Raw genomic sequence first — 12962 nt, 5'->3', positions numbered from 1 at the left:
ACCCATATCAAATTTTTTATCTTTTTTTCATACAAATTGAGCTTTCTTTTGGTGATATTTAATTGCCACTGGGTTTTTTTTTATTTTTTGCATTATAAACGAAAAAAAAAGAGCCAAAAATGTGAAAAAAAAAGGTTTTCTTTGTTTCTGTTATAAAATTTGCAAACCGGTAAATTTTCCTCTACACTGATATGCATTGATGAGGCGGCACTGATAAGCAGCACTAATGAGGCGGCACTGGTGGGAATTGATGAGGAAGCACTGATGCTGCTGCACTGATGGGCACTTTTGGGGCTGCACTGATAATCAGGGCACTGATAATCAGTGCAGATGTCCTCTGTGACACTTGCAGGTTATTGGCAGTACTTTCCTCACGTTGTGACAGAGTGAGGAAAGTGCTGACGATAACCGGCAACTGCATTTACTTTGTGACCAGCTGTGTCATTGGACACAGCTGATCACGTGGTAAAAGACCGCTGTGATTGGACTTTTACACGCGATCAGCAGTGTCCATAGGACACAGCGATCACAGACAGTGCTGGGTGTGCGCCATGGGGGGTGCGTTCTGGGAGGACATCATATGATGTCCTCCCAGAACTGGACAACCACGCTGTAGCTGTTATTCGGCTATAGCCCAGTTGTCAAGTGGTTAAACTATACTTAAAGTCAAAATTTTTCCCTATTTGTATAAGTCATGAAAAGCTAAAAACTTCTGTCATGTTTTATTTTTTTTGGGTTGTCTGCATCCCATTGAAGAGTTTCCATGTACTTCTTGTCCTGCTGTCCACAGAGGAAGTAAGAGGAAATTTCTCTAAAGTTCAGGAAATTCCTTTAGGCAGTTGTGACTAAAACAAGTGGCCAAATTGGAAGGTTTCTTCTCTCCTCCTGTTCTTATAACAATTAAAAATTTTAGATATTCCCTCACTTTCAGTGCTAGTGACAGTGGAGCTTTAATATGGCAATGACATGTCAGAGGGTACAGGCTTCAAGGATGGTATTCTGATCTTGTGGAGTCATTGACCTGCAACAAGCATGTTCATAACAGATTGCCTATGAAGAACTAGGTTTAAAAGGAGTAGAAATAATGCAATGACTCACTGAAAGTAAAAGGAATAACATTATTGCCCCAGAATTTGCAACTCCACAATTAAGTCAGCAATGGCAGCTTCCATATACAGTCAGGTTCCATGTTAAATCCAATAGCCTAAAAACTCTGTTTCTTTTTAACTCACCTGTCCTTTTTTAGGAGGTCTTCTGCAATGGCCATGCTAAACGGCCTCTTCTTGTTGTCAAACAGACCAAACTCGTATGACACATCATTTCCACTGGACACGTTATTGTGGGAAGCTGGAGTGGCTGGGACAAAGGCGCCAGATACATTGAAGTCCACCTCTGAAGGTCAAAAAGTCAACAGATGATGCAATGGGCAACAGGTAAACAGTAAACTGATCAATCAGGCAAATATCAAATATATAATTATAACAATTTTGTGCCAGCAGTTCTGATTCTGTAAGGCAGAATACCTAAATAGCCAGCCTAAAGGGAAGGGTCAAAGGTTATTGTCTGCAGACCTGCTTTGTATGGCTAGGTATTATTTAAATAGTCAGTGTGCTTGAAGTGTCCTTTTCATGTAGCCAAAAATTCAAAAAGAACCCAGAATTACAGAGCAAATAAGGTGTATGGTATTTATTAGGGTTGCACCGATACCAATATTGAGTAATTGTACTCATGCAAATGCTACCTTTGCAGTGTGATTTGTGCCCATACAAAATTAAAGGGCTCAAATCACACTGCAAAGAATTGCATACGATGTGAACAGGAATGCAGTGCGATTCCTGTCCAAATCACATGCGGTTTTCCGCATAGCTCCTGTGTGAGCCCAGGTTTGTCATAGTGACTTGGAGCCTGAGTTCACACAGAAATGAGAGACAAAACTTGCCAGCATGACTGGTTCCACCAGAGTAGCTCCGACTCCCGTTCTGACTGTAGACAATCAGTGGCTGCGGCCTGGGTTCCTCCTGCCTCTCCCATGGCTTTGTTCCACACTTTTCCCTCCCTCCAGCGGTTCAAGACACCCACTGGACCCCCTCCCCATCCCCTCCGGTCCCTCTATACCAGATTGTCGCAATCCCCCACTGTCAAACACTGAAAGCCACTTCACGACTCCAAAGATTTGAAATCCCGACGGCTTTATCTTCTCTCTTTGCAGTGCTGACCGTATGAGCTAGAAGGCTTCTGATTGGCCAGCGCTGTCCATGTGATGGTGGTGACCAATTAGAATCCCTGTAAGCCATATTGGCTAAGTAATACAGACAGGAGATTAAGCAGCAGGGGTTTCAAATCTCTGGAACAGTGAAGCGGCTTTTCATTCTCTGACAGCGGGGGATCCCGGTAATGTGGTACAGCGGGACCGGGGGGAATGGGTCCCACGGATGATTCGAACTACTGGACACTGGGGTGAGAGAGCCGCTGGAGATGCGAGGAACAAAGTCATGGGAGAGGCAGGAGGAGCCTAAGCCGCAGCCGCTGATGTCCGCAGTCGGATCGGGAGCCCGAGATTCAGTGGTGGAACTCGTCATGCAAAGAGGTTTGCAGCACCACTCCTGTGTGAACTCAGGCTCAAAGACACTATGACAAACCTTTGTTCACACAGGAGCAGTGCGGGAAACCCCATGTGATTCGGACAGGTATCGCACCTCATTCCTGTTCAAATAACATGCAATTCTTTGCAGTGCGATTTGTGCCCCTTCATTTTGTAAATCGCACCCCAAAGGTATCGGTACTCGGTATCGGCGAGTACTTCACTGAAAAGATCAGTACTCATTGGTTAAAAAAATGGTATTGACGCAACTTCAGCATTTTTACAACTTTGTTTGATATTTTAGTAGGGAACTTTCGCCAACAGCTTTGTAAAAGATATATTACAAAAAGATAAGATAAAATATGTTACAGACTAGCTATTTATGTGTAAAACACACGATTAACTGGGAAATAGCAAAAATGTAGCACTCAAAAATGGTGACAGCCCCCATCTAAACCAAACATGAACCAAAGTCAGGCAACCCACAATGGAGGATAGGCAGTGCAGCCCTATTCGAATCAGGGAAATCCAATACTAAAACACAAAAAGGTGCAAACGCCTAGTGCATTATCTAAAGGCCCTTAATTCTAAAGACCATTAAAATTATACTCACAAGCCCAGTAGGCTGAAAGCATATAAGCACAGGCGTGAATGAAGTACATTCGTCCGCTATTCCATCCTAGCAGGTAAATGGATGACAAAGCCGTGTGATGCATTTCAGAGAAACTAGCACCCTTCTTCAGAGCTAAGCTTTGAGGAAGGGGGCCAGTTTCTCCGAAACTCGTTAGCTGGCTGTCATCCATTTACTTGCTGTAATGGAATAGTGGATGAATGCACTTCATGCTTACAGCCTACTGGGCTTGTGAGTATAATTTTAATGGATTTTAGAATAATGCGCCTTAAGATAATGCACTAGGCCAGTGGTCGGCAAGCCGCGGCTCACGAGCCACATGCGGCTCCTTACACGCTTTAATGCGGCTCTTGTGTGCCGGGCGCCCGCTCCCCTCCCTCCTCTTGGGCAGCAGGGACTCTGCAGCGTGATCCAAAAAAAAAACAGCCAGGGCAGCGCGCTCAAATGCAATGATTGGCCAGTCTCGCTGCCACTCACATCCTGATAGCCAGTGATTGGCTGTCAGGATGTGTGTAGGCGGGGCAGCGTGACGAACGTGAGAGGAGCTAGGCTCCTCTCACAGTCCGCCCTGAAGACCGGAACGGCGCGGGAACACGGCGAGAGGAACGCGCGGAGCAAAGGTAAGTGAATTGACACAGGGGGGACTTGGCTTACTACTTGCTACTTACTTACTACTACTATATGAGGGATGAATTACTATGGGGGATGAATTACTATATGAGGGATGAATTACTATGGGGGATGAATTACTATATGAGGGATGAATTAATATGGGGGATGAATTACTATAGGGGGGATGAATTACTATAGGGGATGAATTACTATATGGGGGATGAATTACTATAGGGGATGAATTACTATATGGGGGATGAATTACTATATGGGGGATGAATTACTATAAAAACCTATTGAAACTAAAAACAGTGTACCATCCTATGTATTTTCAGTTTTAAAAATGTGGCTCTCAAAATAAATTTCAATCGTGGTTTTGGCGAGATTTGGCTCAGTTGAAAAAAAAAAGGTTGCCCACCACTGCACTAGGCGATTGTGCCCTTTTTGTTTACACTATATACTGAGCCTCATTGCCTAACATCAGCAGATGTCTATCACCTTACCTTCAGGGAAAAACCAGTCTGCATGTTGTATGATAGGCTCAATGATTGTCACCACATGGACTGAAGTTGCGGCTGCTATTTCTGCCAGTGTTCTGCAAAAAATAAAAATAAAAAAATAAAATGGATTTTTAACCATCTGCAGTATAGTTCTTTTTGCTCTACTTTTGGACTGACGATAAATAAGCCTGCACTATGCAAATATTTAAAATGTATTCTGTCTGTGTCATACAGGCTATTTTATCTGGGAAAAATGTAATTCAGCACATCTCTGCAATATACTGTATATGCACATTTCCCCAGGTTTTGTCTCCTTAAAAATATGCAAGTACAGAAAAATACCTGGGGATCCTGCAAGAATTCCAGCGTTCCAACTTTCTGGGCCATTTGTTTGTACTGCACCTCTCAGCCATACTTAAAATGGTTGTAGCGGCTGAAGGTTTTTTACCTTCATGCATTTTATGAATGAAGGTAAAAAACCTTCAATGTTCAGCTTTCCCCTCAGCCCCCTTAACCCTAGGTTCACATCTGTGCGGGTGGTGCCGCTGCGGATGCGCACGAAAATCCATGCAGCCGCACTACCCAGAGAAATGCGGACCCAAGGATGGGTGCCATTAGATCTAATGGCACGCTGCCCCGCAGTGGAAAACGCAACCATACTGAACCGAGGTTCCTGTGCGGGCTACGTTTTCCAAAGAAGTGCAGGGACTTCTTTCCCTGCGTGCCATGGGTACGGGAGTCCATTCAAATGAATGGGCTCTCGTGCCCGTGCAAAACGCGGCCCGCAAGGCCGCATAGATGTGAACCGGGGGTTATACTTACCTGAACCCGATTTCCATCCAGCAATGTGCATGAGAGCAGAAGCTCTCCCAGGTCTCTGCCTCCTGGCATAGACACAACAGTGGGAGCAAAATCATTGAACAGAGCAGGCAAGTATGACCTGTTTGGTATATTAAAAAAAAAAGTTGCCTTTAACAATGCTTTCATTTATATCAATGAAAATGTGTTTTATATAATTAATCCAAAAATTAATAAATAAAATATAACACCTGTTTGAATTGTTTTTTGGTGTGGCACTAAAGAGTGGTACACACACTTTATTTTCACTGTTTGATCACGTTTTTTCACATTTTCTCACTGTTTTTTTCACGGATTCACTATATATGAAGCTGATAAATTTATTTAAAAAGATAATGCACTATGTGAATTTTTCTTTTTTTGAGGTGGATTCGGTGGAAGAATTGGCTTGATTGATCTCCTTTTTTTCTTTGATTGATTTTTGTGGATTTTTATTGATTAGATATCCTTTTGGACTTTATATATAGTAGTGGACTATATATATTTTTTATGAAAACATTGAGGGATTAAGTTGAATATTGGGTGATATATTTAGGAATTGAACTCACGTGTTATATTTTATTTATTAATTTTTGGATTAATTATATAAAACACATTTTCATTGATATAATTTGGTACACCTTTAGGGAAGGGTGTTGATTTGTGTTGTAGGGGAGTCACAATAATTGGAGGTGGGTATTGTATAATAATGCTTTCATTTAACTCAGCGAAGTACAGAACACCTCCCGGCTATGTTATGTAGATGAGGAAAGGCGTAGAGGAATAAGGTGTAATAAGGGCTCATTAGGTCTAGGCATATAGAAATAAGGTGTAATACTTACTTTCCTCCTCACTCTGGCAAGAGTGTAACCAGTCCCCCGAAGTCTCCTCTGTAGTGCACTCCAGCCTACAGTCACACACTGACATCACGCACAGCGTGGCAGGGATTGCCAGAGGCGCGCACAGCGTGGCGAAGATTGCCAGGAGCGCGCACAGCGTGGCGAAGATTGCCAGGAGCGCGCACAGCGTGGCGAAGATTGCCAGGAGCGCGCACAGCGTGGCGAAGATTGCCAGGAGCGCGCACAGCGTGGCGAAGATTGCCAGGAGCGCGCACAGCGTGGCGAAGATTGCCAGGAGCGCGCACAGCGTGGCGAAGATTGCCAGGAGCGCGCACAGCGTGGCGAAGATTGCCAGGAGCGCGCACAGCGTGGCGAAGATTGCCAGGAGCGCGCACAGCGTGGCGAAGATTGCCAGGAGCGCGCACAGCGTGGCGAAGATTGCCAGGAGCGCGCACAGCGTGGCGAAGATTGCCAGGAGCGCGCACAGCGTGGCGAAGATTGCCAGGAGCGCGCACAGCGTGGCGAAGATTGCCAGGAGCGCGCACAGCGTGGCGAAGATTGCCAGGAGCGCGCACAGCGCGGCGAAGATTGCCAGGAGCGCGCACAGCGTGGCGAAGATTGCCAGGAGCGCGCACAGCGTGGCGAAGATTGCCAGGAGCACGCACAGCGCGGCGAAGATTGCCAGGAGCATGCACAGTGCGGTGATTGCCAGGAGCATGCACAGTGTGGTGGAGTTTTCCCCGAATCCTCCTGGGATGTGTGATGTGGTATCCCAAGAGGCTGGGAGCAGCTGGTCATGCTCACCTAGGTGAAAAAGCAGAAAGTGCAAGGCCAGGCCACGGTATTTTAAAACAAAAGAAATAATAAAAGTAAAAAAAGGGAGGGTAGGATTAAAAATATGTCAAAAGGGCTGCTTTAAAACAGACAATTAGCCTTTAAGATAAAACAGAATTCTAACTGACAGGGGCCCTTTTTTGCCAGTCAGAAAACAAAGGGTAAATCTACCAAAGATTTTATTACAGTGCCTTGAATACTTTTTCAAGGCACTTTATGTAATTGAGGAGGTGCATAATGTAATGAATATCTGAAAAGTCACTGAAAGATGAAATTACACCAGCGGTTGGGGAAGCACTCCACCAAATCAAGGCAAACATTACACACAAAACTCATACAGCCATGAAAAAAGTTGGTGGGAATCTTTTGCAAAGAAATATTACACAGTGAGGGGAACACACAAATTATATGTATGGTAACAGATGTGGGTAAGCTGATACACACAGCAATAGTGCGGCTTGCGGAAGATTAGAGGGAGCATAAGTAGACGAGGCAAGATGGAAAACCACAAGCCTGGAAACAGCAAACTGACACCCAAACCACAGCGGAATACATTCCTCTCCTGCTGCCACAACACTCCCTTTCATAAGGAACGCTTCCTCACTCCCAAATCTGCCTTTGCTTTGCGAACATAAAATGTTATAAAACTGAACTCCAGGCATATATAAAGACAAAAACACACCAATTAATGCCATTTATGTATGCATTAAAAAAATCTTGTTTGTATTTTTCTGTTTCAATCTTTTTTTTTTTATTGAAAGTTTTCAAAGTTACAATGAATTGATAAATACAGGAATGTAGACAACAATTTACATGTCTAAAATTGTAAAATTGGCATCAGATGCAGATAAACATCCGTCAAGGAAGTATTAATTTTGACCACAGACTCAAGCAACGAATCATAAAAGTATCTATAGATAACATGGAGGGGAAAGTCCAGTGGAACATTAGTGGCAATAGGTAAGCATGGGCTCTGGGGAGCTATTTTACAAGGGACTAGATTTTTTTTTTTTCCCTTTTAAAAAAATAATCATGTCATACTTACCTGCTGTGTGCAATGGTTTTGCACAGAGGAGCCCCGATCCTCCACTTCTGGGGCCCCAAGCTGGTGCTCCTGGCTCCACCTCTTCAGGGAGTGCCCACATAGAAACCCTCTTCCTATAGGAAAACTCCCGCAGGCTTGCTCCCAAGCTGCACTGCCTGCATCTATAGACACAGACAGCGTGGCTCGACCCCACCCCCCTGCTCACATAATTTGATTGACAGCAGCAAGAGCCAATGGCTGCCACTGCTATCAATCTGTCCTGTAAAGAAGGAGAGAGCCACTGCTCTCGGGCATGTCGCTGGATCGAGATCAAACTCATGTATAAGGGGGGTTATGGGGGGATCCTGAGGCACAGAAGGTATTTAACGTTAATGAAGAGAATGCATTAAAAGGTACAAAAAAAAATCCTTAAGTCTTTAGAACTACTTTAAGGCCTAGGAATATTGTTGGGTGTATGTGTCTGGAGCCAACCACTCCATGCAAAAGAACAAAGATAGATTAGGGGAAAAGAACAAAGCAAGATGGCAAATAGGAAGGGTATCTCGTTGACTCTGGGAAAATGGTAGGGGGAAAAAAGGGGGTAGAGCTGGGGTTAGACCCTCTGGCTGCATCACAACCTCAGAAAGGATTTTCACGTCAGAGGATTAACAATGTACAACCTAACTCAGCAGGAAGGTAATAGACTATTCATGGAGTCTACTGTAGATCATTTCAAACTTGTGAACTGAGTCATTGAGCATTTCAGACATTTTTTTGTTAATTAGGAGCCGATTAATTTTGCTTTTTACTTACAGTGCTCAGCATAAATGAGTCCACCCCTTTTGAAAAGTAAGATTTTAATCAATATCTCAATGAACACAAGAACAATTTCCAACATTTTCACAATACTGAGTTTTATGCAACATTTGTTTGGCTCACTACATGAAAGTACAGTTAATAATATAACTTAGATTACAAAATCTTCAATTTTACTCAAATTAGTTTAAAAATCAGAAATTAATCCACCCCAAAACAAAAACTACTACATCTAGTGTTTGTATGACCTCCATGATTTGTAAGGGCAGCACCAAGTCTTCTAGGCATGGAATGAACAAGTTGGCGACATATAGCAACATCGATCTTTTTCCATTCTTCAAGAACGACCTCTTTTAGAGCCTGGATGCTGGATGGAGAGTGATGCTCAACTTGTCTCTTCAGAATTCCCCATAGGTGTTCGATTGGGTTCAGATCAGGAGACATACCTGGCCACTGAATCTCTTTCGCCCTGTTCTTCTTCAGAAATCCAACAGTGGCCTTGGATGTGTGTTTTTGATCATTGTCATGTTGGAAAAGTACACAACGACCAAGGACCATGGAGTGATAGTAGCATCTTCTCTTTCAATATAGAGAATTACATCTGTGAATTCATGATACCATCAATGAAATGCAGCTCCTCGACACCAGCAGCACTCATGCAGCCCCACAGAAGGACACTGCCACCACCATGTTTCACTGTAGGCACCATACATTTTTCTTTGTACTCCTCACCTTTGCGGTGCCATACTGTTTTGAAGCCATCAGTTCCAAAACCATTTATCTTGGTCTCATCACTCCAGAGTCCCAGTAGTCTTCTTTTTCAGCATGGGCCCTGGCAAATTCTATACAGGCTTTTTTGTGCATGGGCTTTAGGAGAGGCTTCCTTCATGGATGACACCAATGTATGCCATTCCTCTGCAGTGTAAACCGTATTGTGCCATGGGAAACAATCACCCCAGTTTGGCTTTCTACTTCTTTAGCTAACTGCAGTGAACTTTCATGGTGATTTTCTTTAACCCTTCTCATGAGAAGACGCTCCTGTTGAGGTGTTAACTTCCATGAACGGCCTGGACGTCTCTGTGAGATGGTTGCAGTTCCATCTGTGTTAAACGTTTGTATCGCTTTTGCCACAGTATTCTGACTGATAAGTAAAGCTTTGCTCATCTTCTAGCCTTCACCTTTTTGTGTAAAGAAATTTTTTTGCTTTCCCAGGCCTTGTGACATTTCTCTTCCATGTGGTGCTATTGCTAACAGCATGAAATGGGAAGGGGTTTTCTTTAAGTAATGCCCTTTTATAATCAACTGTTTGCTGGGCACTTGTTTAACAAGAATTCAACTACAGGCGAGTCTATTTATTAATTAGGATTTTGTTGTCTAAAGGCCGGTGAACACTAAAGAAATGCAGTCCAGATGCGTTCCTGAATGTGAGGTTTTAGGTGCGTTCTGGTGCATTTTTGACGACTTACAGTTCCATTTTTTTCCTCTCTTTTTCTTCAGTTTAAACAGGGACATGTGCGTTCTTGTTGCATTTCGGTGTGTTTTACTGCGTTCCAGTACAGTTCTTTGCAGGAAAAATCCAGCCTGTTATACTCTTTTCTGCATCCGGAACGCACTGGAACTGCAAGCACTGATGTGAACTATGACACTGACAACCATATAACCTACTTTGTGCGTTTTGGATGCACACTGAAATGCATGTAGTGTGAACTGGCCCTAAAATTTAGCTTTGCTCCTAAGACTTTCATTGGGGTGTATTCATTTTAGCAACATGATCTTGAATGAATTTGTTAGGAAAAATACTTTGTGTGTGCAAATTAAAAAATCTTGTTTGCAATCAATGGTCCGCGTTTTGGGAGTGTTTTGTAGTATAGTGTCCCATAGAAAATGTTGATTCTGAAAGGAAAGTAAAGAATTTCTGACAAATCTGTTGGGGTGTACTCATTTATGCTGAGCACTGTATACAGTTGTAGGAATTGAAGAGCACTGTTCTTTGGCAAGAACGAATTTGAACACAATAGTTAGCAGGTGAAATTGATATTCATACCATAATGGCTTCTTATGGGTTAGCCAAGTCCAGGGGCGGACTGAAAACTCATGGGGCCCCTGGGCAATAGGAAATCATGGGACCCCTGTGTCCTTGCCCACACTCAAACCACACCCAAAAAAGCCTATGAAAGGTACCAGGGGCATCTCATGGGGCTCCCTACTGAACCCGGGCCCACGGACAGTGCCCGAGTGGCTAAATGGTCAGTCCGCCCCTGGCCAAGTCAGAGATTTTAACAAGTTTGTATGCCAATTGGTAGACATTGGTCCGGTATCAATTGATTTTAGGGCATTTCCACCTAATATGGGTAGAAAAAAAAAAAAAAGTTTTTAAAATAAAAAGACACAAAGACGCGCTTATCTACAAGCACACTTTTAGGGCCTTTCAAAACAGCGCACACACTACTCATACCTGCTCTGTACAACATGCGGCTGTTGATGTGCATTATGGGGTGGTGCGATGCGTTGTTACAACACATTCCATGGTTTACCTTATTTTTACTTTGTTGAAATGTCACAAAATTACATTTTATTCAACTTTTTGTAACGCAGTGTAGCGCATCACAACACTGTGCTGTTTAAAAATGTAACCTGTCCTACTTTTTTCCACGCACACCAATGCAGCACAAAATAAAACTTGTTTACGCGTTGGGCAACACAGTCCAATGGGGCTGGTCTGAACAAGCCTTTAAAATGCAGTTCTTCATTTTCAGCCCTAGATGGAGCAGGAATCAACACAATTGTTTTTTTTTAAGGCAAACTGTCTGACCCAGTTCTCAACTATGGGCTATTGTGCCAACGGTAAAAAGCTGAGAGGTAACCTTTAGCACAAAAAGGAATTACATAGCAGGAAATCTGTCCCGGAGCTGAAGGCACACAGTACTCACCCTTCATGCTTCGCCCACAGCAAGTTAGGACCCAACACAATGGCTATATTGCTTGGAGTCATCTTGTTCACATCGCTGTAGTGACTGAGCTTGGCCAAGAACTTCACCAGATACCTAAACAGTAAAAAAAAAAAAAAAGAAAAGAAAAAAAACTGATGTCTAAAATGAGCCCCCAAGATAGTAATACAGACAGCAATAAAAACCTGCCACAGGTTCAAACCTTTCCATACTGTACCAAGAACTACAAAAGTGTTGGTCAGAGTTGTACTTTAGTCCCGGTTCAAGATACTGTGGTGCAGGAAACTCCATGTTTCAGATGGGAATTGAATCGCATTCTTGTTCAAATCACATGTGATTCTTTGCAGTGCGATTTGAGCCATTCATTTTGTATGGCTCAAATAGCACCGCATCCTGCAGGCATTTTTTCTCCGCACTGGAATCAGAGGGCATGGGTGTTCACACCTATGCATCTTATTCAGCCAATCGCACTGCGTTTTGCAAACAGTTTTTGGGGTGTCGTTAACATAGATACCCGCAGTGGTTTGCATGAACGGAGTGCGATAGTGACAGTATACGCACAGGAATCGCTGCAAATCCCGCACCGCATCAGTGTTAACCGGCACTAAACAACTGCAAATCATGGTGCTGCAGTACCTGCAACTCCTGGGTCTTGTATGGCTACACAAAGACATAAAAGCAGCAGCCTCCCCAACACACAAGATTTTTAAGACAAACCTAGATGATCACTTTATATCACGTTTATTCTCTTAGATATGAGCTATGATCTTGGAACCTAGAGAACAGCAAAGATTCCTACCTGAAGTTTTCATAGTTAGGTTTCGGTAATTTCTGGCACACAACCCACAAGTTCTGAAGTTTGGTGTTCTGGTCCGGTACACTGCAGAAAGAAAGACACAATGTTTGGCCAGCGATATTCTTCTATACTCCTCACATAGGTGCTGGCATATATAGGAGAGACCAAAAGAATATGGACTGGTGACATTACTAATATGGACAGCTGAACTCTGGGCATATACAATAGAAACAAACTAATGCAGCTGTGTAATCAATACATCTTTAAAGTGGAAGAAAAGCCTAAATAACTATTCTTAAGAAATTGATAAATGTATAATATACCTCCTGCGCTATTAAATCCCCTATCGCTAAGCAGCTAGCACTTGAAATGCCACAACCCAGGCACACAATACAATGTAATATAAACAGCTATTAATAGTGCAGCGCTATAACTTGTAAAAAACGTATACACATATATATAAATCATGCAATATTTGTGATGCCCCTATCATGGGGTATTTCTGTGTCCACTCTCAGTGCTGTGAGAAATAATATACAGTGAA

The 12962-nt window shown here is 43.1% G+C and overlaps 1 protein-coding gene across 3 annotated transcripts in view; it reads right to left on the bottom strand.

Annotated features, from left to right (window-relative positions):
- The window catches only part of ARHGAP17 (Rho GTPase activating protein 17), a 181583-nt gene that overhangs the window by 18231 nt on the left and 150390 nt on the right, over positions 1–12962 (bottom strand). For all 3 annotated transcript variants that reach the window (XM_089682415.1, XM_089682416.1, XM_089682414.1), the window contains exons 13-16: positions 12422–12502; positions 11605–11718; positions 4328–4419; positions 1233–1392 (exon numbers count right to left, since the gene is read on the bottom strand). In XM_089682415.1, the coding sequence (XP_089538541.1) occupies positions 1233–1392; positions 4328–4419; positions 11605–11718; positions 12422–12502 (447 nt within the window). The remainder of the gene's footprint in view (positions 1–1232; positions 1393–4327; positions 4420–11604; positions 11719–12421; positions 12503–12962) is intronic.

This window comes from Staurois parvus, unplaced genomic scaffold, assembly GCF_062004578.1.
Source record: "Staurois parvus isolate SC_StPar_1 unplaced genomic scaffold, SC_StPar_1.0 ptg000289l, whole genome shotgun sequence".
NCBI lineage: Eukaryota > Metazoa > Chordata > Amphibia > Anura > Ranidae > Staurois > Staurois parvus.
The sequence above is the reverse complement of the archived record's forward strand: the minus strand, read 5'-3'. Positions and strand labels throughout refer to the sequence as shown.